The 16,155-nt window shown below is 42.2% G+C and overlaps 4 protein-coding genes across 4 annotated transcripts; 3 read left to right on the forward strand and 1 right to left on the reverse strand.

Moving 5' to 3' along the window:
• The first annotated feature begins 722 nt into the window (after positions 1 to 722).
• On the forward strand, positions 723 to 1,237 carry LOC142830393 (histone H3). Its single transcript, XM_075934921.1, has one exon. The coding sequence runs from the start codon at positions 770 to 772 to the stop codon at positions 1,178 to 1,180; it is 411 nt and encodes a 136-aa protein (XP_075791036.1). The 5' UTR covers positions 723 to 769; the 3' UTR covers positions 1,181 to 1,237.
• A 742-nt stretch (positions 1,238 to 1,979) lies between these two features.
• LOC102452232 (histone H2A.J) lies at positions 1,980 to 4,100 on the forward strand. Its single transcript, XM_006125914.4, has one exon. The coding sequence runs from the start codon at positions 2,132 to 2,134 to the stop codon at positions 2,519 to 2,521; it is 390 nt and encodes a 129-aa protein (XP_006125976.1). The 5' UTR covers positions 1,980 to 2,131; the 3' UTR covers positions 2,522 to 4,100.
• A 5,022-nt stretch (positions 4,101 to 9,122) lies between these two features.
• LOC102454723 (histone H3) lies at positions 9,123 to 15,925 on the forward strand. Its single transcript, XM_075934928.1, has 2 exons — positions 9,123 to 9,998; positions 15,749 to 15,925. The coding sequence occupies exon 1, from the start codon at positions 9,171 to 9,173 to the stop codon at positions 9,579 to 9,581; it is 411 nt and encodes a 136-aa protein (XP_075791043.1). The 5' UTR covers positions 9,123 to 9,170; the 3' UTR covers positions 9,582 to 9,998; positions 15,749 to 15,925.
• On the reverse strand, positions 9,998 to 11,968 carry LOC102452489 (histone H1.01-like). The gene has a single exon (XM_006125915.4). It carries the CDS (start codon positions 11,916 to 11,918, stop codon positions 11,253 to 11,255), a length of 666 nt encoding a protein of 221 aa, XP_006125977.2. The 5' UTR covers positions 11,919 to 11,968; the 3' UTR covers positions 9,998 to 11,252.
• Positions 15,926 to 16,155: the final 230 nt, after the last annotated feature.

Below are 16,155 nucleotides of genomic sequence, written 5' to 3' on the forward strand. Positions count from 1 at the left end.
TTTTTCATTACAAAAATGTCTATTGACTTATAAGAAAGGTAGGAAACTTGTGTTCTCAATTTCCTTCATCACATGTCTGAAAAAACATTGTTGGCTCGAAACAATTAAAATGCTAAACAATACATGGAAGAGCTCAGGAAAATATATAAAAGCCTAATTTGGCTCCAAATATGTGACACTTTATAACTTACTTTATATATGCAAATACTCGATGAAAAGTACAGTATTACATTTCTTTTACTGAAAGACAGGCAGTTCAGAACACTTTCTGCAGTAAGAAAATCTTCAGCTTCACAAGGATTGGTGTCTTACATGCAGCATCACAGTCTGTATGACCAGTTCATCACAGTGTGCCTGGCAGACAGACTTCCTGCAGGCTGGAAATTTTACAAGACTAATAGTAAGAGGAGGTAAAAAAAAATCCGTTCGTGAGAATAAGGAATGATTTTGTAATGTGATATTTCACAGGGAGGACATTAAAAAAAACCTACGTTGATGTGGTCTAAGGGTAGTGGATTTCAGAGAATAAGCTATTTCCCAAAATAAAAAACAGTGATACGAGCAAGCAGAACAGTGGAGGAGGAAGAAGGCTCTCAGGACTCTTCAACAGCGCGGGCTTTTCAAATCTTCAAAATATCCAATGATGTCTGGCTCCTCCCCAACAGCCAATCAGAAAGGACAGCTTGCCTATAAATACATCCGGTGGAAAACTGTGGTTAGAGGTATTCTCGTTTTAGTTATTTTTGAGGCAAGCTTTTCGTGTGTGAAAATGGCCAGGACTAAGCAGACCGCCCGTAAGTCCACCGGTGGCAAAGCCCCCCGTAAGCAGCTGGCCACTAAAGCTGCTCGGAAGAGCGCGCCTGCCACCGGGGGAGTGAAAAAGCCTCATCGGTATCGCCCCGGTACCGTCGCCCTGCGAGAAATCCGCCGCTACCAGAAATCTACCGAGCTGCTGATCCGCAAGCTGCCCTTCCAGCGCCTGGTGCGAGAAATCGCCCAGGACTTCAAGACCGACTTGCGCTTCCAGAGCTCGGCTGTTATGGCCCTGCAGGAGGCGAGTGAAGCCTATTTGGTGGGGCTCTTTGAGGACACCAACCTGTGCGCCATTCACGCTAAGCGAGTCACCATCATGCCCAAGGACATCCAGTTAGCTCGCCGTATCCGTGGTGAGAGGGCTTAAAGGCAGCTCACTGTCCTGCACCTTCCAAACGACCCAACGGCTCTTTTAAGGGCCCCTACGTTCACATTGAAAGGAGCTGTAATGCGCCCAGAACTTGGTACGATACATTATTTACATGTTTGCCTTTAAACACTTCCAGTAAAAATCAGACGTTTCTCATGTTTTGAAGTATGTTTTCACTGTAGGATGAACTTGTTACTTGAAATCTGTTTTGGAGACTACCGTATTATGCTCCATTGATAACAGCATGGCTCTTTAAAGCCTGACAGCTCTTAAAAGAGCCTTGTGGGTTATAGTTTTAGCGATCTCCTAGTAAAACATTTGCAAAGAGGTGGTGTATTTAGTGACAGCCTGGGTGCCCTTAGACATTGCATATTTGGCCATCTCTCCCGGGAGTAACAAGAGCACTGCAGTCTGGATCGCCCGGGAATTTCTTTCAAGCGCTTGTTGTAATGTACCAGGCGAGACGGTTCCCAGCGATATGTTCAAAGATGGTTTTTCAGTTCATAGCGTTAGAAGAGACGCCAGTATCTGAGACAACTTGTTTTAGCACTTAGTATATGTAAATTACTTCTCTTTTTTTTGGACCTTAGATTTCGTTGGCTCGGGCATTTTGACAGCGTCTACTTAAGTACAAGTTTCTTTCACTAAAACTACTATTGTTATTCAGTTCAAATACATGAACCTCTCGCGGCTACCGCAGTGTTTATGCAAACTTGAAAACTTTCCTCAGTAAGTTCCTATTGGGTGGAATGCACATAAGCGGTCGCCATAGAATCCCACCATTGGCCAAAGTTGGATCTGTGTCACCATTGGCTGTTTGGTTATCAACTCCCTTTTCAGCCTATGAAAAAGCGCTGACTTTTGCAAACAGAAAGGATATAAGAGTGGGTTGAATAATAGTCTTTTTCTTTTTCTATTCTGGTGGGTGTCGTTTAAACATCGCTAGTAATGTCTGGCAGAGGAAAACAGGGAGGTAAAGTGCGAGCTAAGGCGAAGTCTCGTTCTTCGCGAGCTGGGTTGCAGTTCCCGGTGGGTCGAGTGCATCGCTTGCTCCGCAAAGGTAACTATGCTGAGCGCGTAGGGGCAGGAGCCCCGGTCTATATGGCCGCCGTGCTGGAGTATCTGACCGCTGAGATCCTCGAGTTAGCTGGAAACGCTGCTCGAGATAACAAGAAAACCAGGATCATCCCCCGTCACCTGCAACTCGCCATCCGTAACGACGAGGAGCTCAACAAACTGCTGGGGAAAGTCACCATTGCTCAAGGTGGTGTCCTCCCCAACATCCAGGCAGTGCTACTGCCTAAGAAAACCGAGAGTCACAAGGCTAAGAGCAAATAAAATCCGGCGAAAATAAACTAGGTTCTTTCCTCTTTCATAAAGGCTCTTTTTAGAGCCACACACAAAGATCAAAAAAGAGTTTTATTGCTCATTTTAACTTTTTTCCTCTTAATGGCTAAAAATTTATAATGTTGAATTTTCTCCAAAAAGAGCAAGCTGCAGAATTTTAAGGAGCAACCCAGGGACACTGAAGTAGGCTTTCTAAATAACCCTCCTCTCACCAAAATACCAGAGAATGAATCTTGAAATGTAGTGATTGTCGTTATACTTCTCATGCACTTCTGTTTTCCTATGCCTTGTCAAAACAAGCATATTACAGAATTTATAAAAGATGGTTGGGTCCAACACTCCTATTGTATCTTAGTAGTTTTGTTAGTGCAAAAAACCCATTAAACATGTAAAAACACTTTCAAAGCAACTATTTGCTTTCTAAACAAGATTGTTTGCCCTGCTGTGTGAAAGACATTTTTTCTGGGGGCTGCTTCGTGTTCCCATTGGGTGACAAAAGTATTTTTAATGGTCTCGTGATTTTTCTGTGTATATTCTGTGACATAGGTCCCTCCTAGGTGCAGAGTACCCTCCCCTCCATGCAGCTTTCTCCTAATATGATGCATACAGAATGTATACACAATGTATGCTGTATTACCTATGCCAGTATATTCTGTATTCTATATGCATGGCCATTTGGGCCAGTGCCAGAAGGAGATTCAGGAGGAGCTCTCATAACTGCAGAACCACAGATGAAGTGTGCCCAGATGAGGCAGTATGGAAAGAAGTGCAGCTAAAATCTCAGTAACAAAACGGGTGGCAGGTGAACCCTGTTTGTGGAAGTTAACCTGCTGGTCCTGCCCCTTCTGCTTGAGGCCCTTGCCCCCTACCTTCACACACACCAGAACACTGAAAAATCCCCCCTTAATAGAGGAGCCCTGCAGGCCCTTATTGCAACCAGAGCAGCCCCTGGCCTCTCCACGCCAGTCACCCTGGACCGAGCCACTAGCCCACTGCCTCTGAAGCTCCTCTCCCCAGCTTAGCCAGACTAGTTCCAGTGCTGGGCTGAACCACTGGCTCCCCGTGTGCTTATCTGAACACTGGCTCCCTGAGCACCGAACTGATCCACTAGCTAACTGAGCACCAGGCCACCCCACAACCATGCCACGCTGCACCACGGCACTGCCCGAGCCCCTATCCCTGAGCACAGGCTGAGCTACTGGCCTCTCCTGAAACCCCTTTAGCCAAGCCTGGCTGAATTACTGGCCTCCAAGAGCCAGTGATGGGTGAAGGCACCAAGCCAGATCAAGCAACTGGCTCCCTGAGTACTGGGCTGGCTCCAGCACCAGAACAAATCATCAACCCACTGCCCCTTTCTCTGAGTGCAGGCTGACCCAACCTCCCCACCCTGAAGTCCTGAGCCCCAGTGCTGAGCCAAAGTGCTGTGCTAAGCAGCCAGTCCCCAAGGCTCAGTGCAGTGCTGAGAAACCAGCCTTCCCAAGCACCATGTCAGCCCCAGAACTGGACTGACCCTTCTGCCCCCATGTATGGGCTGAGATGCCAGCATCCCCACCCCAAGAGCCATAAGTCACAACAGTGGGTCGAGCGCTTTGTTCTCTGAGCACCAGGTCAAGCTACCAATCAACCGAGTACCAACCGGGCCACAGAGCCAGGACAAGCTCCTGACCAGAGGATCCCACCTTCTCCCCTGTTGATGTTCCCCGCTTGCCATGTCCCTCCTTCCTTACTCCCCCTTCCAAGAGGAGGAGTGAAGGCCTCATGGTTAAGAGGGTTGAATACTACCCTGGAGAACTAGATTTTATCTTTACCTCTCTCAGTCTATGTCTACACTGGCGGGTTATTGCACAAGAAAAGCCGTTCTTCTGGAAAGCATCCACACTGCCCACCCATTCTTGCGCAAGAAGATTTACAGTAGGGCGTGGTAAGAGAGGGCTTCTTGTGCAAGAGGTATGCTCTTTTTTAACAGGTGTAAGCTCTCTTGAGCAGGAGCTCTTGCACAAGATGGCAGTGTGGATGCTCAGCAGGGATTTCTTGCACAAGAAATCCCTATGGCTAAAATGGCCATCAGAGCTTTCTTGCGCAAAAGAGCATCCACACTGCCATGGATGCTCTTGCACAAAAGCACAGCTCGTACATGGCAATGTGGATGTTTTCTTGCACAAGAGTTCTTGCACAAGAACCCTTGCGCAAGAAGCCACCAGGATAGACATAGCCTCATAGATTTTCTATATGATGCTAGGTGAGATGGTCATGAATTGTGTCTTCCTTATTTTTTCTAGCCTCACTTGAGCCACTTGGTCTGATTTCCAGAAGTGCTGAGAGCTCATAACTGCATCTGAAGTCAATGGGAGTTGTGCTTGAATATATAATAACAAGTATTCTGAGGAATCAGGGCTTAGCCATCTGGAATCAGGCACTCTAAAATTAATGGATTATTTTTTCTTTTATCTGTGTTATTTGACTCCTCATCAGTCAAATGGGATTAATCATGTTACTTCAACACACAGTAAGATTCTTGAAGATTAAGTACTATTTGGGGAGCATTATAATATTTTGGTGATGCAAGAAAGACCAAGAGAAATTAATAATTCTGTGTTCAGAGGAAGATCTGAAGAGTGTGTAGTAAATAAAAATATTTCCAAGAGTTTTTTTTTCTTCTTGTTCAGTTCAAATGTTATGTCAAGGCTGTATTTTGGCAAGGTATAACATGCTGTTTTCATTTGTTATGTAATAGATATGTATGTTGCATTTTAGACATTTTTACAGTGGAGCTTGCCACTTGCTGTCTTTCCAGTACCTTTATAGGAAAACCTGAGTTTCTGCAAGAAAGTTCTCTTTTTTGCTTGTTGTCAGAGAAAAATAATCTGGTATTCAAATTACAAATAATCTTAATGTGAGAGTTACAGATATGAACAAATGATAGTTATTAATATATTGCTATGGATTTTATGGCTTTTTTTGTTAAATACTGTTAAATAGTAAATACTGCAATGCTATAGTATTCTAAACTTCTGTAGCTTGAAAGGAAGTGCCCATTAGATGGCAGCAGAGGACAATAAATGATAAAAGATTACTTTTTTTTCTGTTTCTTAGAACCCTTAGTCTTAGTTACTGTTTTAGTCCATGCTTTCTATAGGTCTGCAGACACAACGTTAAATTGTAATAGTAGAACATAATTAGCATTAAGATATATTGATTTTTTGCTGTCACACGTGTATACAGAACAAATTATAAGTACTCTTTCTCGTTTACTTTTAAGCAATTTAAGACTTTCCTATGTGAAATAATTAGTTCTACTTATCAGTTATATGAATGAATTGTGATTTCTGCAGGCTTATTTGTATAACTATTTACCTCAATAGCCAGGCTATTTACAGCATGTATTGCAAGGAAGAGTAATAATGGAAAAGGAACATACCCCTTTATGAACAACCGTAATGAACGAAAGACAAGACAACAGTATCTGATGATACAGGAGGGCCCTGCTCTATCTTGGGATGATCTACAGTAAATGTGCACTTATCATCACATTAGTTCTCACTTGGAGTACTCCGGGGGGATGGCAGCAAATGTTGGGGAGCAAGAGAAAGGTGATGTGTCACAAAACTTGATTGGTCAGATTTTACCGCAGATTGCGAATCCATAAAAATCTAAGGAGCACTTTGAAACCGAGAGAGGCACAAATGTGAAGGAGTTTTACCAGAAGATTCTCAAGAGGACAAAATGCAGTAATGGCAAATGAAAAATGCCATTTGACTACTGCTCTTATTTTAAACAATTCACAGAAACACCAGGAATTACCACAAAATCATGGTCTGCCAAATATCTATCTAATCGAATCTATCGATCTATATTATATATATCAGAGTCTAAACAGAGCAATGTTCAGACAATGACAAGCAGAAGGACCAGGCTAATAACCCGCCACTTTTCTTCTAATTCAAGCCTCAGGAAGTCAGAGGCTAGTGGGAGAGGATAACACAGACTAGACCTCACCCTTGTTTTGTCTTGACAGTTTTCAATCAGGTCCTCTCCCACAGATCACAAGTGATGATGAATCATTGCACAAATTGCAGTGTAAAGTGGCAGTAGTAAGGGTTTGGGAAACAGTTGAAGGGCCATCAGAAGATAGTTCACAATGTCTACGGTATTTCAAAGCTTAGATCGACCTAAGAATATAAAATCTCTTTCTGGACTTGAAGAACATGATTCATGATGCAAGTATTTTTATTAAGCAGCTTTATTTTTTCCTTCTCCCAATCAGTTCAAAACATCAATAATGCTAAAGCCTTCTCAGAGCCTCCCCAAACTTTCACAATAAGAAATATCACTTTTAATAGCTTTATTCAAAATTGGGGGAAAATACTTTTACCTCAAGTTGTTTATTATTTTATAACACCCAATATTGTATTCATTACCAGCAATCTATGTGCAGTCCTTGATCTGAGAAGCTTTATATGAAAGCATCTCTTCTCTAGTTATATATATGAAACAGAAAATTAAACTTTAGCTGAGAAGTGTGAGAAATCAGAAAACACATAGGCTACGTCTAGACTGGCATGATTTTCCGCAATGCTTTTAACGGAGAAGTTTTTCGTTAAAAGCATTTTTGGAAAAAAGCGTCTAGATTGGCACGGATGCTTTTCCACAAAAGCACTTTTTGCGGAAAAGCGTCCATGCCAATCTAGACGCGATTTTGCGCAAAATAGCCCCAATCGCCATTTTCGCAATCGGGGCTTTTTTGTGGAAAACAAATCTCTGCTGTCTACACTGGCCCTTTTGCGCAAAAGTTTTTTGGAAAAAGACTTTTGCCCAAACGGGAGCAGCATAGTATTTCCGCAAGAACACTGACAATCTTACATGAGATTGTCAGTGCTTTTGTGGAAATTCAAGTGGCCAGTGTAGACAACTGGCAAGTTTTTCCGCAAAAACAGATAATTTTGCGGAAAAACTTGCCAGTCTAGACACAGGCATAAAGTCTAATTAATTTCCTTCCTGTTACATGTAATACTTAATTTTTAATCTATACCAGTTTTTCTCAACTAGTGGTACGAGTACCCTTAAAAGGAAGTCTCTAGGGGTACGTCCACACTACTGAAATTTGGAGAAAACTGAATTTTTGTTTTAAGTTTTACAGCGTTTTATTATTTTTGTACTTTGTGCACCCAAAATTTTCATCGCCTGCCCAGCTACGATTTAAGTTGTTCAAATAAATGTGTTGCAATGGTAGAAAAAATATTTATGTTTCTGAAAATTGTAGGTGCTGGGGGGTACTTATAATTTTTAAAGGGGTACTTTCTAAAAATAGGTTGAGAAACACTGATCTATACCATATTCAGATAATAGAATTAAATTAAAGTTTTGAAGTTATTTTAATAAGAGATAGTTGGCTCTGAACAATCTCTAGAGAACTGAGGTAGGCTTGGTGCTTTCAGACCAATTCTGTTTGGGCAGGCATAGCAAGCTATATCTCTAGGAAAGACTAGCCCAGCACTTTCACTTCCAGGCTAAATTTTTTTCCTTAGTAAAGACTGTTCCTCACACAGCAATTTCCACCTCCAAAGAATACTAAGGACACTTAATGAGGGAAATGAAGTTGCGGATGAGTTAGAGACCAAAATACTTTTTCTGCCTAGTAGGACCATGAGCTGATGCACTGATTAATTTTAAAATACCTTTTAACAGATGAGTTAATAACCCTCCCCACTATTTCCTCCCAAAGACTATTCATAACTATTAAACTGTCTCTACCCCTGCAAGTCTGGAGTGGAGGTGGGGGTTTCAATACTCCTAACATAGTGTATGTTCCCTCAGAGACAAAAGGGGAAAGGTGGTGTGGAGGGGGAGGTAGGGTCTAATTATTTGTTTCCTATTTTTCCACCCTTTATTGTTACTTCTTAATCCACAAAAACAAGTTAGCTGTAAAAATGAAACTTTACTCTTACTATGTAAGTATTGAAATGCAAGTGATTGATTACTTGTTTAAGAATTTCATATTCTATCTGGCATACATTTAATGAAGGTTTCAGGCAAGAAAAAAAGGCAAATAAAGGGTACAGTGCTCTCAGTGTAAAGGGGGAATGGGCGTAGAACCACAAACTGAAACATAAAATGCTATATCGCAGGCAGATTTTTCTATACGTTCTGTGGTTTAGCTATTATTCTTCCCTGTATCTGGGCATGAGTGCTCTTCCTGGGTGTCCGGTTGTAAGAGAAATAGGGAGCAGGAATGACATTCAGAAACGCCATTTTGAAAGCGAAGTAGCAAGACATAGAACCTCCTCAAACAAGCAACTGAAGCGTGTAGAAAAGGAAAAGGTGGAATCTGTAACTTCATGATGTTTCAGAGAGAAGACGGGGGGGGGTTTCGGTGACGGGTAGTCTGAAGAATTGTAAATTTTGATGAAATTAACCGATGATGTAGTCACTTTCAGAAAACCCTTAAATTCTGGGAGGACGTCTGTGAGGCGGGAATATCGTATTTCAATATTACAAAGGCGGGCTTTTCAAATTACCCAATGAAATATGACTAGTTCCATCAGCCAATCAAGCAGGAGAGTTTGCCTATAAATACAGCTAGTACTCCAATTGCTTTTTTTCCTGCTTTGTTTCAGAGCTAATAGCATCTCATTCTGTTAAAATGGCAAGAACCAAGCAGACCGCCCGTAAATCCACCGGTGGCAAAGCCCCCCGTAAGCAGCTGGCCACTAAAGCTGCTCGAAAGAGCGCGCCTGCCACTGGGGGAGTGAAAAAGCCACATCGGTATCGCCCCGGTACCGTCGCCCTGCGAGAAATCCGCCGCTACCAGAAATCTACCGAGCTGCTGATCCGCAAGCTGCCCTTCCAGCGCCTGGTGCGAGAAATCGCCCAGGACTTCAAGACCGACTTGCGCTTCCAGAGCTCGGCTGTTATGGCCCTGCAGGAGGCGAGTGAAGCCTACTTGGTGGGGCTCTTTGAGGACACCAACCTTTGCGCCATTCACGCTAAGCGAGTCACCATCATGCCTAAGGACATCCAGTTAGCTCGCCGTATCCGTGGTGAGAGGGCTTAAAGGCAGCTCACTGTCCTGCAACTTCCAAATGACCCAAAGGCTCTTTTAAGAGCCACTAAATGTACATTTAAAGGAGTTGTAGCACACTCGTAATTGAAATGTGTTCTAAGGTCTTATGCCTATTATTCGTTCACAGGATCATCGCTCTTAACTGAAAAGGTGGGTGGCTCGTAAGCCTTTTAAGTTATTGCTGAAAAAAACTGAACGGTTATTTAGAACTAGTGTACTTAGTGACCTCAGACACCCTGTCTCCCCTGGCAGAAGTACACGCACCGGTTTGGATCTCACGGAAAGCGATGGTTGAGCGCGTGTTGTAATGAGCCAGGCGAGAGGCTTCCCCCTCGCAATGTACTCGAAAATGTCATTTACAAAGGAGTTCATGATGACCATGGCCTTGGAAGAAATACCGGTGTCTGGGTGAGCTTGTTTTAGCACATTGTACATGTAGATAGAGTAGCTTTCCTTCCTGCTCTTCCTTCGTTTCTTATCGCTCTTCTGAGTTTTAATAACAAGCTTTTTTTAGAGCCTCTCTTAGGAGCGGGAACAGATTTTGCTGGTTCAGACATTTTGATAAAAGTATCCGCTGTATCTATATACTCTGCCTCAATCCCTGAAATCCTAACAAGAGCACGTTTTTAAAAAGCGACGACCCCTCTACTTATGGACGCCTTATGCAAATTAGGCGTTTCATTTTCCTTTTGTTATTGGATGTGAGAAGTAAGCGCCGTCTCATCGGGAAATTTGTACAGCTCTATTGGTCAGAGTTAGATCTGCATCACCATAGGTTGAAAAATTGTTACTGTCCAAACAGCCAATCATAACTCGTTTCACTTTCGAGAACACTAGTATGAGCGCGGGCTGAAGAATGCCACTTTTGTCACTGCTCTTTTACTAAATAGCTATGTATTAGAGCACAAGTCACCATACCCGGCCACGGAAATAAAGGAAATGAAGCTTAAAAAGTCTCACTACTTGACTCCCGAATATAGTGAAAATATGTTAATTCAAATGTACCCCGATATTATTCATTCAAAACCATTACCGCCACCATTTAGGGGTTGCCTTATAATATTTACGAGAGTTGTATTAAGGTCTGATTGTTAAGATTACTCATCTTACCCCAAAGAGGCCAAGGAGAATCGATGTAACATTACCCCAAAGAAGTCAAGGAGAATCTATGTAACACTAACTCCCCCTTAAGAAAAAAAGTTGTTACTGACCAATCCTCGCACAGAGTGGGTTTTTTAAACTACAACTCGTTCAACTGTACTCTCAATCGATCGCAGTTTAACGCACTGTACTTTAGCCTTTCTCCTCCGAGACAAGCTGTTACAGGAATTAAGGTCATAAATGTCCTCCCACACAAACTCCTGTTTTCCCTTACAGCAATAGCACGATTTATATAGGGCCGCCCCATGTAAGTCTAAGTTTCCCTGTAACTGCAACTGTTACAAGTAGTTTTCTTTATTCTTAAAAAAGGCAAAAATTTTACCTCCTCCCCTTCCCGTCTATGTTTCTTTATAATTATACACAAGCATTTATTTACCCTTTTAGTGACTCATATCACATTAGTAAGTAAATCGAGTGTTACAAGCTCCTTTTGGGAAAGGATGGGTGGCTCTTAAAAGAGCCGTTGGGTTTTTTTTTTATGTCAAATGTCTTCAAACCAATTCACTTCTTTTTAGGCGCGGCTTTCTTGGCCTTCACGGTCTTGGGTTTCGTTGGTTTGGGCTTGGCTGCTTTGGGCTTCACCGCTTTGGCTTTAGCAGGGCTCTTAGCTGCCTTCTTTGGCTTGGCGGCTTTCACCTTCTTCGGGCTCTTGGCAGCTTTCTTGACGGCAGAAGCTGGTTTCTTGGCTTTCTTCGGGCTCTTTTTCGCCACAGCAGCCTTCTTGGGTTTCTTGGCGGCGCTGGCGGGTTTCTTGGCAGCTGGTTTCTTAGGCTTCGCCGCGGGCTTCCTCTTGGGTACCTTTTCCTTAGTCTCTCCCGGCTTCTTACTGAGTTTAAAAGAGCCGGAAGCGCCGATTCCCTTAGTATGAACTAAGGTGCCCTTATTCACCAAGCTCTTGAGCCCCAGCTTGATGCGGCTGTTATTCTTCTCTACATCGTATCCTCCGGCAGCCAAAGACTTCTTAAGAGCGGCCAACGAGACCCCTTTGCGCTCCTTGGAAGCAGACACAGCTTTCGTGATCAGCTCGGACACGCTAGGACCCGCTGCCTTCCGGGCTTTGGTTCCTCCTGCCGCTTTCCTCGACTTTTTAGCAGGAGCCTTTGAAGCTGGAACAGGAGCTGCAGCAGCAGCTGCTGTCACTGCAACAGCGGGCGCAGTTTCCGACATGATCGCAGACAGTTTACAAACGCTCCACAAGAGTACAGCACGGCTCAGACGCCTTGTATTTATAGAGACAAGCTGCTCTCTGATTGGTGAGTTAAAGAGCCCGCCCAGCTGCAAGGCAGAAAGAGCTCTTCTCCCCGCTCAGTTTGTGTTTCTTCGGAGGAAATAAAATGTATTTTTTGCACAATATCTTACACCGAATCACCCCATTTTTCAATCAAGAGAAGTTGAAATAGGACATTTTCATCTGTCAGTGTTTTCTGTTGCAAATAACAATACTGCGTTAAAGAAGACCCAATAAATCTTGCGTCCTAGTGCTTGATGGACCTCGGGAGAGAGAAAGTTTTGTTTTTCTTTGTAAATTAATAATAGCCTTTTAGCAGTAAGGTCAGAAAAAGAACGCAGTACTAATCTTTAGAGGGTCTTCTCCACCTCCTATAAGAAAGTAAGTGGTTTGTATCAATGTGCTCATTATAAACTGATTTAAAAGGGACAGAGGTAGCACAAATTCCCACAAACTAGATTTCAGCTTTGCTCACCAAGGTCTATAACCCTAGACTACTAGGAAATAGTACTGAGTTAACTAAATGGAGCTTCCCATACCACCCAGATTAAAGTTCTGTGAGGGGCTGTTTACTTCCCATATGGAAATTATGTGTGCTTTGTGATATTATCTCCCACAAATTGGCTACTCTAAGTTCAAAGTCTGGATTCTAGTTCTTGTAAAATAGGAGAGGGGTTAGGGTTGCCAGATAGTTTCAACAAAACTACCAGACACACCTGACATTACATCATAATTGACATTACATCTTATTTACAAAATACTGGACATTTATATTTTCTCAATTAGTTTCCAGAACAGAAAGCTCAAATACTGGACTGTCCGGTTCAAAACCGGACACCTGGCAACCCTAACAGGGGTGCATATGTTAGCCTGATGAGCAATGGAGATATTAAAATATTAAATCATCATCACTTGCTATTTTTGAAATTCTAAATTACAAAGAAAAAATCATGCTTTAGATAAAAAAGATTATTTTCAGTAAAATAACTAGAAAACATCCATTAATCTGAACAAAGTGGTAAATGTGAAAGTGTGTGGTGCATGACCTCTTTTATTAAAATGATCTAAAAGCACAATTACTATCCTCCTTTAGCTTCCAAAATAGGGAGAAATGTTGCTTATTTCAGGACAATACAGTTTGCTTGGTCTCAGATCAGTGAATAGGGAGATTTCTGTAGGTCAAGTCTGTGTCAATAGTACCAAGCTGTAGAAACTGAATAATTGTATTCAAGTGAATCTGAGTAAATTGTACTAGCAATATTAATCATACTTCTTTCCTTAAAGAAAAAAATATATTTATTTATTCATTCATAATCGGCTCAAGTGCCTGACCCATGTAATGTAATAAAGTAGTGTGGTATCCATGAGGATCAAAAGCTGTGCTTAAAAGAATTGCATTCATTCAATGCCTAAGCAGTGTGTGCATATTATTTGCATGGCCAGTTATTATTTTTGCTTCTGCAAAATGGCTTCTTCAGAAATGTGTAACACTCCTTGAGCTTGTGGGGCCAGAAATGGTAGTAGGCCTGAGAAGGGTTTCTTTAAACCAAGGCAGAATTTTTCTTCTTTATTCTTATCCCAATCAAACTAGGTAAGGAAAGCACTTGGAGTGCCCTGAAGTCTCAAGTGAGCTGTTGTCTTCAAACTGTGGATTTTTAAGAGGTTGTGTATAGGAGGTTTGGGTTAGTGTAACTGAAATAAATCAATTTCCCCCTCTATTTTCACAGTATAATGCAATTAGTTAAAAGCATTCTGCTCTTCCATGTCTCTATTTTCTTGTTCATTTTTTCCTTTTCCCCCTCTCCTTTCATCAATGGAGCCCCCAGCCTAGCTATGGAAGAGAGTATATTTGTTAATGAACCAGTTTGGGAAATCTCATCAATGTTGATTCAAATCTCCCCCAAAACACACTCCTTTTTTCTGACAAACACACATTTGTATAAGTGTTCCCATCCCTTAAAAAACAGCCAATTCGGAAAGTTCCACTTTTGTTATTTATTATTACAATAAATGAATGATCTGTTCAGAAGAAACAGCAGGGGCTGGGAAGGGTTCTTAAGTAGTGGAGGGAAAACCAATAGACAGACAACACTTCCTCTTTTATGAAAGTGTGCAAAAGGCAGCAATGTCTTTTTTCAAATGCAGCCGTTCTGTTTTGTGTCATGGAAAAACTCAGCAGGTCTGTGGGCATATATGATGGCTTGTATCTCAGTCATGAGGCAGTGTAACAAGGAGATGTGGGCATTTTCAGCTTTAATAGACAGAGCACAGGGAGGTTGCCCATTCTGTGGTTGACATGTATGGAAATAGAAACTCAAACAATGCACATTCCTCTGTGATGCAGAGGCCAATTAGGAGGATGTGGCCTGAGGTCTCCCAAAGCCCTTCTCTGCACAAGAAAGCTGGCATGCTTGGTCCTAAAAGTAACACAGTTCATATCTCTATCCTAAAAGGCTCTTAGTGGTGCAGAGGTGATCAGACAACACAAAAAATAAACAAAAACGCTTAACCTCCTTATGGTATTCCACTCTGCCACTTTCCATGGGCACCACAGCAATATAAGGATGGGGATTGCTAATGCAAAATCCCCTGAGAGTGCTAGCAGCCACCAGAGAGAAGAAGCTTTCCATTGCTACTAACATAAGCTCGCTTGGCAAGAGCAACTTAGAGGTGAAAGGATTCTGTTGTCCGTTACCAATCCCATGGACTTCTCACTCCCAATGAGGGTGGGAGGGGGTTATTGGAATGGTTACAGCCAATATATTATAATAATAATGCACAATTCATAAATGATTTGTATAATAAAGAAGAGAGATGGTAATGTACCCCACATTTATTTAGTGCATCCAATATAACAAATGTTTTTACTATGTAAATAAATATCACATCTCTATTTTTTTGTTTCAGTAACAATGCATGGTTTATATTATTTCCTGAACAGTATGGTACATTGCCTGGTACTATAATACCATGTAATGACAGTTTGGTTCAGTCTGAGTGAGAATTTAATAGTCTGGATATTTTTCCTAATACAAAAACTGTCTGGCTATGTCTAGACTGCAAGCCTCTTTCGAAAGAGGCTTTTTCAAAATATACTTTCGAAAAATCCTCTTTCGGAAAAGAGCGTCTAGACTACAATCAATACTTTTGGAAAAGCAAACTGCTTTTTCGAAAGAGAGCACCCAGGCAGTCTGGATGCTCTTTTGAAAAAGCATAGTTTGCATTACATAGCATCTTTTTTGAAAGAGCACAAAAAAAACTGCCTCGTTCTTTTGATTTACTTTTGAAAGAACATGGCAGCAGTCTAGACACAGGGGAGGTTTTTTCGAAAAAAGGCTACTTTTTTCGAAAAAACCCTGTAGTCTAGACATACCTCTGAGTCCCTTCCCATGGCCCTTCTTCCTGACACCCTTTTGCTATGAGGAGGTTTCTCCTTCCTAGCTGACAGCAGAACCTTGCAGGACAAGAAGCCAATAGAATCTGGCAGCTCTGCATGGAGGCAACACTAAACAAAATGTCTTGCTGGCTATGCATAGAATCCCAGTGGGCTACATGTGGGCCCGCAGGCCATAGGTTGCCAATGCTGGTTTAGAGAGCTTACTACAAAAAGAGTGCTTAGGAATGGTGTTCCTAGAGACAGCAGAATTTGAGAGTGCTAGGAAGATCAACCACAGTGAAAGGCCCTTAGCAGATGGTTGCAAGCAGTTCAGGTAGCTGAGGAACTCTGTGCCACTTCAGAGGAAACTTACAGCTGTATGTCCTTTCCCAGCTGATGGCAAGAGCCTGCCTCCAGAAGAGGATTCTCAGTTGAAAGGGCCTTACTGGTGAAAAGCCTGGACAGAGGAACTGGATGGAGTCTGGTGAGGACAGATAAACTGAGCTTAATACACACCTTCCCTGAGGAGGGCAGTGGGGATGAAGACCTACTTGCAAGTCTGTGTGGCCAATGATTAAATAAAATTAGACCACTGCAATAGTTCCATTTACTGTATACAAACCACACTGAACTTGGGGATAGCCTGTGAGAGCAAACTGAGGCAGGAGCAGAGCTTGTTGCTCCCCATTAAGCTGCCCAAGGTTTGTGCAGGTTAATGCCAGCATTAACGCAAGAGGGAGCTCTGGAGTGAGTGGCCATGCTATATTAACAGAAACTCTCACAACATTATTACACTTTTT

This window comes from Pelodiscus sinensis, chromosome 1 (genome assembly GCF_049634645.1).
Source record: "Pelodiscus sinensis isolate JC-2024 chromosome 1, ASM4963464v1, whole genome shotgun sequence".
Lineage (NCBI taxonomy): Eukaryota > Metazoa > Chordata > Testudines > Trionychidae > Pelodiscus > Pelodiscus sinensis.